The 12,248-nt window shown below is 45.5% G+C and overlaps 1 protein-coding gene and 1 long non-coding RNA gene across 2 annotated transcripts; both read right to left on the bottom strand.

The window, feature by feature from the left end:
- Positions 1-347: 347 nt before the first annotated feature.
- On the bottom strand, positions 348-1,794 carry LOC119544122. Its single transcript, XR_005218763.1, has 3 exons — positions 1,758-1,794; positions 1,555-1,651; positions 348-851 (listed from the first exon to the last, which is right to left on the bottom strand). It is a non-coding gene; the product is annotated as an uncharacterized LOC119544122 (long non-coding RNA).
- Positions 1,795-4,312: 2,518 nt separating this feature from the next.
- Positions 4,313-9,453, bottom strand: LOC119544121 (nicotinamide/nicotinic acid mononucleotide adenylyltransferase 2). The gene has a single exon (XM_037849270.1). The coding sequence runs from the start codon at positions 9,376-9,378 to the stop codon at positions 8,455-8,457; it is 924 nt and encodes a 307-aa protein (XP_037705198.1). The 5' UTR covers positions 9,379-9,453; the 3' UTR covers positions 4,313-8,454.
- Positions 9,454-12,248: the final 2,795 nt, after the last annotated feature.

The following is a 12,248-nucleotide window of genomic DNA, read 5'->3' as shown; positions in this document are numbered from 1 at the left end:
AAAAAAAAATACACCTTAAGATGCTGTTATGAAACAGCTTTATTCATTCATTCTTCATTCATTTTTACCTCCCACCTGACCCCTGTAGTAATTCAAGTTTTCCACCTTTGATGAGTTGCTGTACTGATCTAATAACTTGTAAGGTTTTACTTCTTGCTGTACCCTGCATGTTGTGCAAAGTGGTTGATCAATAATTATTTGATTGACTAATTAATAGAATGGGTTAAGGTTCTTACAGAGAATAAATACAAGGGAAATTGACCCCTTCTTCATTTAGATAATTTTTTTCCTAAGCCCAACGACCAATTGACATCTAGTTATTGTATCTTAAACAGGGACAGCTGGAGATTACGGCTTGCATCCGGCCCAGTCATCTTTATTCCTTCTATAAAAGCAGGGAAACAGAAGGGCTTTGCACCCAGGAGGCACAGACACTCATCAAAGACAAACCACAGACATGGGAACTTAAGAAGAAAAGGCTTGCTGGCCCAGCACTGGCTTTCGGGAGCCACAGTCAGACACACTAAGTGGCACCGTCAGCAGCCTCTCTTCCTCCTTTATGGATGGGGGTTGAGAAACAGGCTCCCCTGGTTTTCCAACAAATGACCTATTTCAGTGAAACAAGGCAGGGGGCGGGGCAACCACATAGTCAGGCAGCCATGTGCTAGGTTATAGCGGTGTTAGTATGTCATGCCAGTAATTCTGTCTAACAGAAATTCATCCTGGCTTTTCTCCATTCCTTTTAGCAAGATTGCAGTTGTAAATCAGCAAGAGTGTCCTGGAAGCTGCTTCAGGTTGGTTGTCAGAGCAGTCTGAGAGGAAGAATCTTCAGAATAATTTAGAACACGAGTCTAAGAGAGAAGGTCAATTTTGCTATTTAGAACTAGAGCACTCTGCCAGACTTGGCTTTGGAGGGATGCTCTAAATGTCAGTCTTGGAATTTAAATTTAGAATATTTTTAAAACATAATCATTCATGCCTTTACCCTCACACGACTTAGCCCAGGTTCTTACCTCTGACCTCTGAGCATCCTCTACACCTGGGAGGTTTTGTTAGTAATAACACAATTTGGATAGGCTAAATCCCTTTTTATTCATACAAATAGTTTCATAAGTAGCTACAAGAGGAAAGTTGGGTAGGTGTCATTCTGAGCTGGAGGGCATGGTGGACAGAAACTGGATTTGCAGGGAGGGTCACGTAGTAATGGTGTGACCTTGGGCAAGTACCTTGAACTCTCTAAGTCTCTCCTTCTTTATTTCTAAAATTGAGAGACAGTTATTCAGAGGACCAAAGAGAAAGAACCTCAGAAACCATTAAGAAAGCTGAGTTAGAAACCATGGTGCTGAGAGATGGAATGGCCAAAGTCACTCAACCAGCAGTTGCAGAATTGGGCTAGCACCCAGCTGGCTTGTTAAAGGAAAGTGCACGTTTTCCTCCAAGGCCAGTCCCTCTGAGTACAGAGATAAGACACAAATTAAGTAAAGCGTAGGAGGTTGCATTTATCCACTTCCCAAGGTCCTGATCTCTCTACATTGGGATCCCTGTCAGACTTACCTCGCCCCTAGCAAGTCACAGACACAAGCAGGACTTAATAGCATCCTTTGATGGAAAGAATCTAGTGCAGGAATCTAGAGCACCATTGTTGGTAAGCCTGAAAGAGAAAGGATAAGTGGATTTGGAAACAATTCATAGCAATCACAGAGACTGTGGGTTTTATTCCAACTTCCTGCTTAAAGCTCTTTGCTGTGGCTCTATACCTTCAGCAGACTTGCCCCTTCCTTGGATGCCTGTAACTGCACCTCAGCATGGTAGCTGTTGAGCTATACCAAGGACGACCTTCCCGCCATTGACTTCTGCTGCACAGCATCTCTAAAGACCTCCCACTCTTTACTGACCTCTGGGGACAAAAACCAGCCCCTCCAATAAAAGTGCTACTCTGGGTCAGTCCTTCACTACCTTCTTCCTATCAGAAGCCATTGGGAAAGAAATAAACACCCCAAGTAATATTTAACTCTGCTCACTCTGTTGGTTTAATTATTAAGATTTGGCAGCCAAATGGAACAGGAGTACTTCATCCAGACACTTAAGGAAAAAAAAAAAAAAGCAACAACTCATACTCTCACCTTTATGAGATGTTGAGCAATCATGTTGGATGGGCACACTCCATCTTCACACATACCAGCAAACACTCCAAAGTGTGATGGCTGAGGGAGAAATGGGTCAGGCTGTTTCATTCACTCTACAAGTACTTATTGAACTGGCACCATTCTAGGTGCTGAGGATATATCAGTGAACAAAACAGATCCAAAACAGAACAGAGTTCTTGTTCTTGCAGAGCTTAAATTCTAGTGGGAGGTGGAAGAGACAAATATTTAACTATAAACATAATGAATAAGGAAGTTATGTGGTATGTTAGGAGGTGAGAGAGAAAAATATAACAGTCTGAAAGGAATGGAGAGTGCTGGGGGAGGGAGTTCTATTTTACATGGGGTAATCAGTGTAAACTTAAGAAGGTGATATTTGGGCAAAGTCTTAAAGAAGGAGAAAAAGCGAGCCAAGTGTCTGTCTGGAAAATGGTGCTGCAGACAGACAGAAGAGCCACTGCAAAGGCCCTGTGGTGGGAGTTTCGGTGGAACATCGAGGAAGAGTGTTTCTGGAGAGGAGTGAGTGAGGAGGAGAGTAAGAGAAAATGAGGTCACAGGGGAGACAGTGGCAGATAGATAGGACCTTGTAGGCTGATGCAGAAACTTGGCTCTGCAGTCAGAGCAGAGGAGTGACATGATCTGGCTTAGACTTCAATAGAACCACACTCTCAATTCCATGTGGTGAGTTTCATTACATTCTCCAGTAAGGCCACCGGGATAGGTCATTTGCACTGAAGACAACTACTTCCATTTTCTTTGTCTTGAGGATGTTCAGAGCCGTGGACAGCCAGGCTAACCCATCAGCATTCCTGCTGAACTAGGCTCCTTTAAAACTCTTCTGTGCTCTCCATTGTATGACTCCTTGACCCCTGGGAGCAAAGGGGGTCACACCCCAACATCACATGGAGATAGAGAAAGGGAAGAATCTCCTCTTTCCCTCTGTTTGCAGAATTCCCAATGATTCGGACTTCACCTAGCAAAAACCATTAGAGCTAATTAACGACCCTCCTTTCAGGAGGTCTCTCTGCTTTGATTAATTCTGGGTTAGAGATAGAAAGCTTGTTCCATTGTGGTTCTTATTTAAAAATTATTATTCAGGCTTCTAATACAGGCATAACTGTGGGTGAATTTTTGAAGTCATGTTACTTAGCTGTCACAACTAGTAAAAGAAAAATTCAATTTATAAAGAATTAGGAGAGGCAGGAGAGGCATGCTTTTCGGTTTAGAACAAAGGCGATCAATCCTGACACAATGGCAGCATGACATTTGTGGACTTTGAAGATCCCAGGCTTCCTCTTCATTAATTAGAGAGAATCAGGAGTTGTGGTGGTTAATTATTTGCAGAAATTGTGCTGTTCAAAAGCAGATGCCAACTCACTCCAGCCGCTTCCAGCTGCAGCTCTGCATGATAATTAAACTGTGTGTCAGGCCTAAGCTCAGCCTGGGTTGGCAAATAAACACTTAGATGGCCCTTGCCATCATCCGCCCTCACAGACTTCCTAGCACAGGGACCCCGGGAGGTGGACATTCTCCTGAATAGATTATGCCTGGGTTGGCAGTGCTTCAAAATCTACATCAAGAAACATGAGACCAAAGTCACCAAGGATGTGTTCCCGCAGGTGTGTGTTTAGTGGGGCTGAGGGTTTTGCCTTGTTGGGGTGAGTTGGTATCTTTTGTGGTTGCTATTTAATATATATTCTTTGTAACACATTCAAACAATGTAGAAGTGTCTAAAGAAGACAAGGAGGGTTTTTCTGTGCCCACTTCCAATCCCACCCTCCCTAGAGAGCCAGCATGAGGTTTGAAGTGTCTCCTTCCATCCTCTTCCTAGATTTCAGATTGTCGTCTTTGAGTATTTGTCTGACATCTTAGCATCCCTGCTGCTTTTCCTGTACCAGGAGACCCACCACCATCCTCTGCTTTGCTGCTTCTGTGGGGTTCAGTGGCAGCTTGAACCCAGGGCAGCCCCAGTGTTGGAGTCTTGTCATTGGATTTGACCGCAAGGACTGGCATAAGAATGCAGAGATATTGGTACTTTGATCTTAACATTTCTGGGCAGGGGGCAAGAGGTAAATCTGAAACCACCATCATGGTGTTAACAATGCATCTGCAATTAAACATGTTGAGCCCAATTTTTTTTTTTTTTTTTTTTTTTTTTTTTACGTTGTGTTATTTATTAACATAATTGAAACATTTTGCTAATAAAACTCTTGTCCATGACTATTCTAGCAACAAACTTTTACTCAAAATATTTCACTGTGAAGGGGTGTTGCAACTCGAATGTAATCCTTATTAATGAATTGATTTGCATAAAGCAAATCTTACTCTTAAAATGGCAGATTCAACGACCAAAAGGTGATTCAAAAAAAGCTTCCCCCTCCCCACACCTACCCTTGAGACCATTTGAATCAAGCAGAGCTCTGGGATATGGGCCCAGACTGAAGGAGAAGGGAAGGAGCTGTAACGCATTCCTAACCAACCAAAACAGCCAAAGAGGACATGCCAAACTTACACTATAAAGAAACTATAAAGAGATGAGTTTACTGGGCAGCTATAGGAGGGTGCAGACTGGATGACTTTGACAGTGCATATTCATCATCGCTGCCACGATGCCCTTCCTAAGGTATGCCGTCCTAATTGGATGAGCTACAAAATCAGTTCTTGTTGCCATCCTTCCCATTTTACCTGTTGGCCCTCTTGCAGTGGCTTTGGGAGAGATCCTGAGCTTTTCATATTCTACTGATTTACTTTTGCATTACTCTTTTGAAGAATAAAATATAATAACATGCTCCTCTCTTAGTTCCCTAAAAGAATACATATGCTTAATCAGCTTGGGGAGAGTAGATTTGGGTTGTTAAAGTAAGAATCGTTTCTCCCTGCAATTCTCTGCCTTTTGCTGTAGTTTGATCTTACTCTTAAAGATTGATTATTGAGTATCACCTTCTGCTTAATTCAAACTGGAAGTCCTTTTATTCTTTCTGAGAAGCTGGAGCATGAGACTAAAGAATTTTGGGGAAAAGCTGGCAAAGCTGAGACAGGAACGGTGTCTCCAGAAGCTCTAGCTCTGGGTTTCAGGCACTTCATTAAGAGACTCTCCTCCCCTGTTCCTATGTACATTCAAGGAGATGAAGACAGAAGGCCCCCAAAGCCTGTCTGGGGGGTGACTTAGGCACCCGCTAGCAGCACAGACCCCCGAGGCCTTCTCCTTAAGGAGAGGGACTTGACACAAAGGGTTTCCCTCTTGCCTGTTCTTATTCATATCAGCCACTTACAGAAAAATGGGAAGGACAGTTTTTATCGGTAGCAGGAAATGAGGCTCCAGACCCCTTCTGACACTGTCATTCCAGCCCATGATTTTTTCATCATCTCTGAGCCAGGACAGCTTTGGGTTGGCCTTTGTAGGAAGGAGCAGAGCCCCAGATGGGAAGTGAGGGCCTGGAGGTCATCCTGTTGGCACCTGGGGCCTCACCTCAGACTCTGAATCATCTTTCTAGTGTGGACTATGCCTGGACTACAGCCATAGCATCCGGCCTCGGAGGGAGAGCAGTACTCAGACCTCCAGCAAACAAAGAATGGGGCAGGCTGGGGAGTGGAGGATTCTACACAAGCAGGGGATTCACTTCTTCCATCATAGCAAAGTCATTTTTAATGTGATCCCTGTGACTCATCAAGACAGGATCCCATTGCCTTCTTAGAACTCTACTTCTTCTAATGTTCCTGTTCCTTTCCTTAACTCATCTCACTCTGCCATCCCACATGCCTTCCTGCCCCCACACTGAGCATGCAGAGCCAGTCCTATTCCTCCTTGTGGACTGTGGACTAAAGGGGTTTGACCATAGAATCCAGCAGAATAACAAAGGTGGACCTAAGAGATAAAAGAAATCCTGTCTTTCTCAGGTCTGCTTATGTGGATCCACACGACCAGCTTTGGAGCTCCATCCATAAATTCTTTATCTTTGCAAATGCCATGTTTCCCCAGAAAATCCAGTACCTTATTTTCCTGTGTTTCATTTCCTTGCTAATGGTTCTTTTGCTTGGACAAAGTCTCTTCCCTCTTTCTCTTACCAGCAATAGTATCATCCTGAGAATTTTCAGTGTCCTCCTTAGCCTTCTGCAAAGCAATCCTTTCTTGGCTTCAGAGGGTCAATTTTTGGGATTCCCACCAATCTGCTGAGATCGCTTGATTTCTAAGGGAATCCTAGCTCTGTCCTTCCTTATCATCCTATCCTTCCCTTGGACTGGCACACACAAGGCCATGTGTGGGGAGCACCCGGGACACACATAATTTAAGAGAAAGTTATCAGATAAGGGCTGGAGAAGGGAAGAAACCACCTGTTACCTGGTCAGCCTCTCAGGGAACTGGAGGGAGGGAGACCATGAGGCGCGATGGCCTTAGTGTTGGGGGAAGCTGTGTGACCTTGGACAGCCATTTAATCCCGTGAACCTCTGCTTCCTCGTCTTTTAAAGAACAATGTTGGATCGACTGAGCTTTCAAGTTTTTTCCTGTTTTATGACTCCATGAGTCTTAGCCAAACATTGACACCCAAGAATAGGATCTTTCTTCCCTCCCCTGGAGATTATTTCCATAATCCGAGAGGAGTAACACCCCACTTGATGCCACTCTACTATGCTCCTCTGTTGAATCCAGTTCCCTTTTCTGCAGGCTATCAAAGGATGCTGCTGATATGAAAATGTGTGAAGAACATTGTTTCTGGGTCCCTCCTGGGCCATAACTACTACTAGATTTTGGGAAAAGATATCCTACTTCTTGGGGACAATTCCTCAAAGACAACCAGAGACCCAAGAGCCAGAGTCTGGATGAAAGTCACATGGCATATGAGTTCCTTTGGGCTCTCCAAGCAGGACATGAGTAAGGGCTTAATAACCAGAACAGAGTCTGTCCAACCATATTTCCAAGAGTAGCAGAGGAAGGTGGGAAATTAGGGAGAAAAAGGTGAAACTGCCAAAGTCCATTTGGCTTAGTGGCTCCTGACCATGGTAAGGTCTCTTGGCAGACCTGATGACAGATCTCATCAAGTGGTTACTGTGGCTGGAGAAAATAATGGCCCAGTTCCCAGAAATAGGACCAAGGCACTGTTTCACAAGAAACAGGCACTCTGTGCTACCTCAGCTAGACAGGGTAAGAATCATCAGTTTCTATCAGAATAACAAATTGCATTCTCAGTAATTATCCTGGGTTTATGTTATGGAAGATATATTTCCCAGCCAAATGGGCAGTAAATAATCCCAATTAGCAAAGATCTCTAAGGTTGAGTGAATTCCTAGTGTGTTTTACTTAAGAAATCACTGCATTATCAGGATTTGGCCTTGCAGATAGAATTCTTCTCAGAAGCAGGAATGTGCCCAGGTATGGCTCCCAGGGGCTGAGACTGGTGGTCTGAAGTTTACTTAGAAATTCCTGGACTGGCAGGGAACCCACACTCTGCCCATCAGCTACAACCCAAGTAACTAAATGTACAGATGCCAAATAGAGGGGCTCAAGAAAGAAGGATGGACTGGCTTTGTGTGATCATAGGCTCAGAGCATCAGGAAAATGGTCTTCTGAAACTAAGGAAATGGGCTCAAATTCTTCTGAGAAACCTGACTATTCCTAGATTTGTCTTCAGGTTTCAGAACCTGGAGGTCTCACTCCTGGCCAAAGACTGTGTGTGTGTGTGTGTGTGTGTGTGTGTGTGTTGGGAGAGGGGAGGTGGCTTGGCCTTCTTTACTGCGTGCAACCCTGATGCACTTACTGAGTGCCGAGGCTGACTAGGGTAGCCTATCAAAAGGGAAGGAATACCACAAGAGTGCGTCAAAGACTACAAACATAAAGAACCATGGACACTGATTTCATCCAAGTTCTATGAGAAGTGGAGGAACAGAAAGAAAGAAAGAAAATAGCCCTTTGTGGTAAAGGGCATGCTGGGAAGGCGAGTGCCGGAGCCGCCTCCCCAGAGCATGCTGGGAGGATGGGCACCAGAGCCGCTTCTCTAGAGCATGCTGGGAGACGGATACCAGTACATCTCTGAAGACCGCACTTCCCCCTACTCCCACCCCTGATCTCTCACCCACCCCACACCCAGAGACTAGAGGAAAGTTTGTCCAAAGATGACTGTGGAAAAGGGGATGCCATGGTTCTCTGCAGCTCCCCCACACTGTGGGGGTTAAGTCAGCAAGTAGGGAGAACAGTCAAGATGAGGAGAGGGAGAAACAGAGAGTCAGGAGAGAAACAGGGGGACTGACAGAGACTGGTGGAGCCAACGTGTTGGTGGAGGATGAGGGAAGAGTGGAGCGGAGGGCTGTGAAGCTGCTAGCCGGAGGCAGTGATGTACAGCTGGCTCTTGAGGATGTAGTCGATGACTGGCTGGGACAGGTAATCCACGACATGGCCATCCCCATGCTGCAGGGCCAGCCTGCTCTTGGTTGAACTGACAACAGACATGGGATGGTTGATGTCATCTTTCACCACCATGATGTTGTTTTTGTATTTGCGGAGTATTGAGGAGTGGTTCATGATTCGGTCTGTGTCAGCTGCATCTCGGGGTACCACCACGATCCCAAAGTCCCCGACAATCACCTCCATATCTGCCTCATTCCAGAGCCCTGGGATACAGAAGGACTCCAACAGGTCACTGCCGCACAGCAGCAAGATCCGCAGCTCAATTTCCTCGTACCGCATAACCGTGCCCAGATTGGCGTTCTCATCCACAAAGGTAAAGCGCTCCACGGGTGGGCGGACACAGCAGATCCGGCTTAGGCTTTCTCCCACTTTTCCCAAGATCTTGGCTGCGGTGGGTTTGGTGGGCACGTTGCTGTTCTGGTAAATGGGCTGGGGGGTCTCGTGTTGGGGCTGTCCAATCACAGGTGTCATAGAAGGTGTGTTGACGTTGGAGAGGATGCAGCCGGTCACCCGCTTCATGAGGTCCCGGTGATGCTCCAACACACTGCAGGTCGTCTGCCAGGTGTCCTGATAGCACTCCCATGGGTCCACCCTGATCCAATCGGAATTCTGGACTGCCAGCTGACACATGATGAGTCGATGCCGGCTGGACACAAGACCCTGTTTGCCATAGGAGTCGTGGACAGGAGAGACAATCCCACCGATCACAATAAACCTTCCAGTCTTGTGCAGATAATCCCTGGCTCTTTCGAACATCTGAACGTGCCCTTTGGTGATGGGATTGAAGCTGCCGCAGGCAAGCAAGATAACGTGGGTCTTGGTGGTCTCGGTCATGGTGCGTGTGGGTCTCTCGCACTCGTCTAGTGGTCGCCTCTCTTCTCGTGTCTCGGTGCGTCTGCAGAGGGAGAAAGGAAGCTTGAGCCCAATTTTTAATTTGACAAAAGATATTGTTGGAAAGAAAGTAGAAGGACATGAGCATTATAGAAGTGATCAGCACTGTTGAAGTAAACAGATGCCTGCTGTCTGCTGGCACCTACTGGAGGTGGGAAACAGGAAGCAATGCTAGTTTCCAGAAGAGAAATGTTGCCAAATTTAGCTTGGGGTCTCCTTTACTATAGGTGAGGCAGCAGACAGAGCCGAGTCACTAACCTGTCCCCCCCACCTCTCCTCCCCAGGCATCAGTTTCTGGGGCAATTTAGCCAGACGGCTACTTCAGATCTCACGACAACAAGAGGCATGGGGTGTCTGAATGGCATTCAGGAGAAGCCCCAGTGGCAGGGAAGGGAGAGGCTGTCCTACATGTCTTCCCCCAAATACCCAGATCACCTTGGGCAGTAGTGGTTTGACATTTACTGGCATTAAGACTCTTTAGCCATTTCACAACCCATCTATTTAAGGGCTTTTAAACTCCCCCTGAAGAGCATCTAAGGTTGTAATATTAGCCTGGGTGACATCAGACCCTCTCTCTCGTGTTACCAAGGTCATTCTTACCATTTAGAGGTTACCCAGCTGGTAAACTTAGAGGTTTACCAGCTCTGAACAGCAGTAAGCAAGTTTTTTCTGCACCTTGATTATAGCATTTCTTACACCAGTTTGTAATTATCTGTCTAGCTGTCTGTCTCCCCGCTACAGAGTTATCTCCTTGAAGGGCAGTAAATGTGTTTTAAGTACCTTGGTGTTGCCAGCTCCTGGCTGGAACTGGGATACAGGTTTTGGGCTAACTCTGTTTGGCTTTTATTATGTGATATTTGTTTGTTTGATGATGGGTTTTTGTGGTGGTAGAGAAGGTAATAGTTGATTGTTTCTAAGAACATAATTTCATACAGTATATACATAACTCTGTGTAAACTACACCATTCGTTCGTTCATTTGCTTTGTTGTTCATTCATTAAATATTTTTATTTTTTGAACACATCTCATGTGCCAGGCATCGTACAAAATGGTAGGACTAATGGTAGGAAAAGGCAGCTCCTGACCTCAAAGAGCAGTTTGCCTTAAGGTAAGTCCAGGGCAGTCCTAGGGGTTCCCTAATGAAATGAATTCAGTCTAGGAGCAGGAACTCTCGACTCAGATGGGGAATCACCAGCAGCTGCCTTGGCCTGGGGCAGGGGCAGCCTGAGCGGGCAAGGAGCCGGGAAGGAGTGAGACACACTTGTCCAGATAGATTCTCTCAAACATGGCACCTTTTAAATTAACCTTTAAAAATGCTATCCTGATGTTTGCAAATCTCAGTTGAAAAGACAGAAGAGAAAATAGTTTGAAAACAAGACCAAACAGAAGATTCAAAGTAGAGGTAGTTTCTTAGCCTTTTAGCAGCCAGATCCTGCCCTCACCAGGTCTAGCCCTCCACCCCACTCCAAACCCCACCTCACCAGCCCCTCACCAGGGGTCTCTCCCTGAGGAAGAACATGACCATTCCTTTTCCCTCACCCAAGGGAGTAGTTGCAAGAAGAGAAGGTAAGGCTCAAATTAGGCAGCTCTGCCCCTGTGAATGGCTCAGAATTACAGAGGGGTTCAGGAAGTATCAGAGAGCCCATATAGCATCTTTTGTGAGTGAGAAAATAATGTCACCTTCTTTAAGACACTTGACTGCATGATGAGTGTGATTTGAAGATCACCCCCTAGAGTTTTGCCAGGTACCACTATTAGTGGTGGCCCTGGAACCACTGGGGCTTCCTTTGGAGTTCCAGAACAGTGCATTGCAGTTTCTTTCAGGGAGCTGCGTCATTTGGGATCTTGTCCCATGGTCTGTCGCCAAGGTAGTCCTCACCCAGGAAGCTTTCACCTCCCACCCGTGTGCACATGATAGCTCCATGTAGTGACAGGTCTTATCAGACTTTTGTAATTCCATCATATTCACCGTCTCTTTCTCTCACCTGTGGATACACCTATAGATTTGTGCTAAATTTGCCAAATTAGATTCAATATCTGTTTACAAAATCTGTTGTCCTCATAAGACTATGAGCTATTCCAGATCAAGAGCCATCTTCTCTCAGTGTCCTCTATAGGCACAATAGTGCCTAACATCTAATAAATATTAGCAAGTACTAGGATAATAAAAGGCAGGATGGTTTTCCAGCTACCATTTGAATGAGCAATGAAAGAAACTTCTGCCAGAGGCTTGAATTCCAGTGGCCACCTAGGTAATCTGACTCAGGCAAAAGTGATCTCATGTTAATACCAGCTTGCAGTTTATAGCACTTCACCTTTTACAGAATCTATACATGCATATTATTTAATTTGATATTTAAAACAACTCAATTATTTTGTGATTTTTATAGTGGAAGCAACAAGCCTCAAAGAGGATGAGTAAGGAAGTAGTGGAGCTTCAGTTCAAGCCAGCTCTGTTGGCTTCAGAGCCCAGGGTTTTTCTCATTCTGCCATGGGGCCTTCAAATCCACCAAGGCTGCCCTGGACTGAACCCAATTTACCAAGAGGGATCTGCACCCCGGATCTCTCTCCAAAGTAGGCTTAATGCTCCATGGCTTTCCCTGAGGGACTCACCCAGGAGTCTTGGAGCACTGGAACTACAGACATCTGTGCTACACCTAGGGAACATGTAGTAGAATTTTCTGGGTCCCACAATCGCCTTACTCTTGCTTCCAAGAGTTTTCTCTGTCTTCTTGGTGGTTATTCATCTAAGAATCTCAACAAGCTTAACACTTCCTCAGCTGAAAAAGATCCAAGCAATTATGATTCACGGG

Source organism: Choloepus didactylus, chromosome 9 (assembly GCF_015220235.1).
Source record: "Choloepus didactylus isolate mChoDid1 chromosome 9, mChoDid1.pri, whole genome shotgun sequence".
Taxonomy (NCBI): Eukaryota; Metazoa; Chordata; class Mammalia; order Pilosa; family Megalonychidae; genus Choloepus; species Choloepus didactylus.
Note: the sequence above shows the minus strand (reverse complement) of the source record. Positions and strands in the feature narration are given on the sequence as shown.

Bases quoted from the DNA above. Each gene is read 5' to 3' on its own strand.
- LOC119544121 (XM_037849270.1), bottom strand. From the start codon at position 9,378: ATGACCGAGACCACCAAGACCCACGTTATCTTGCTTGCCTGCGGCAGC.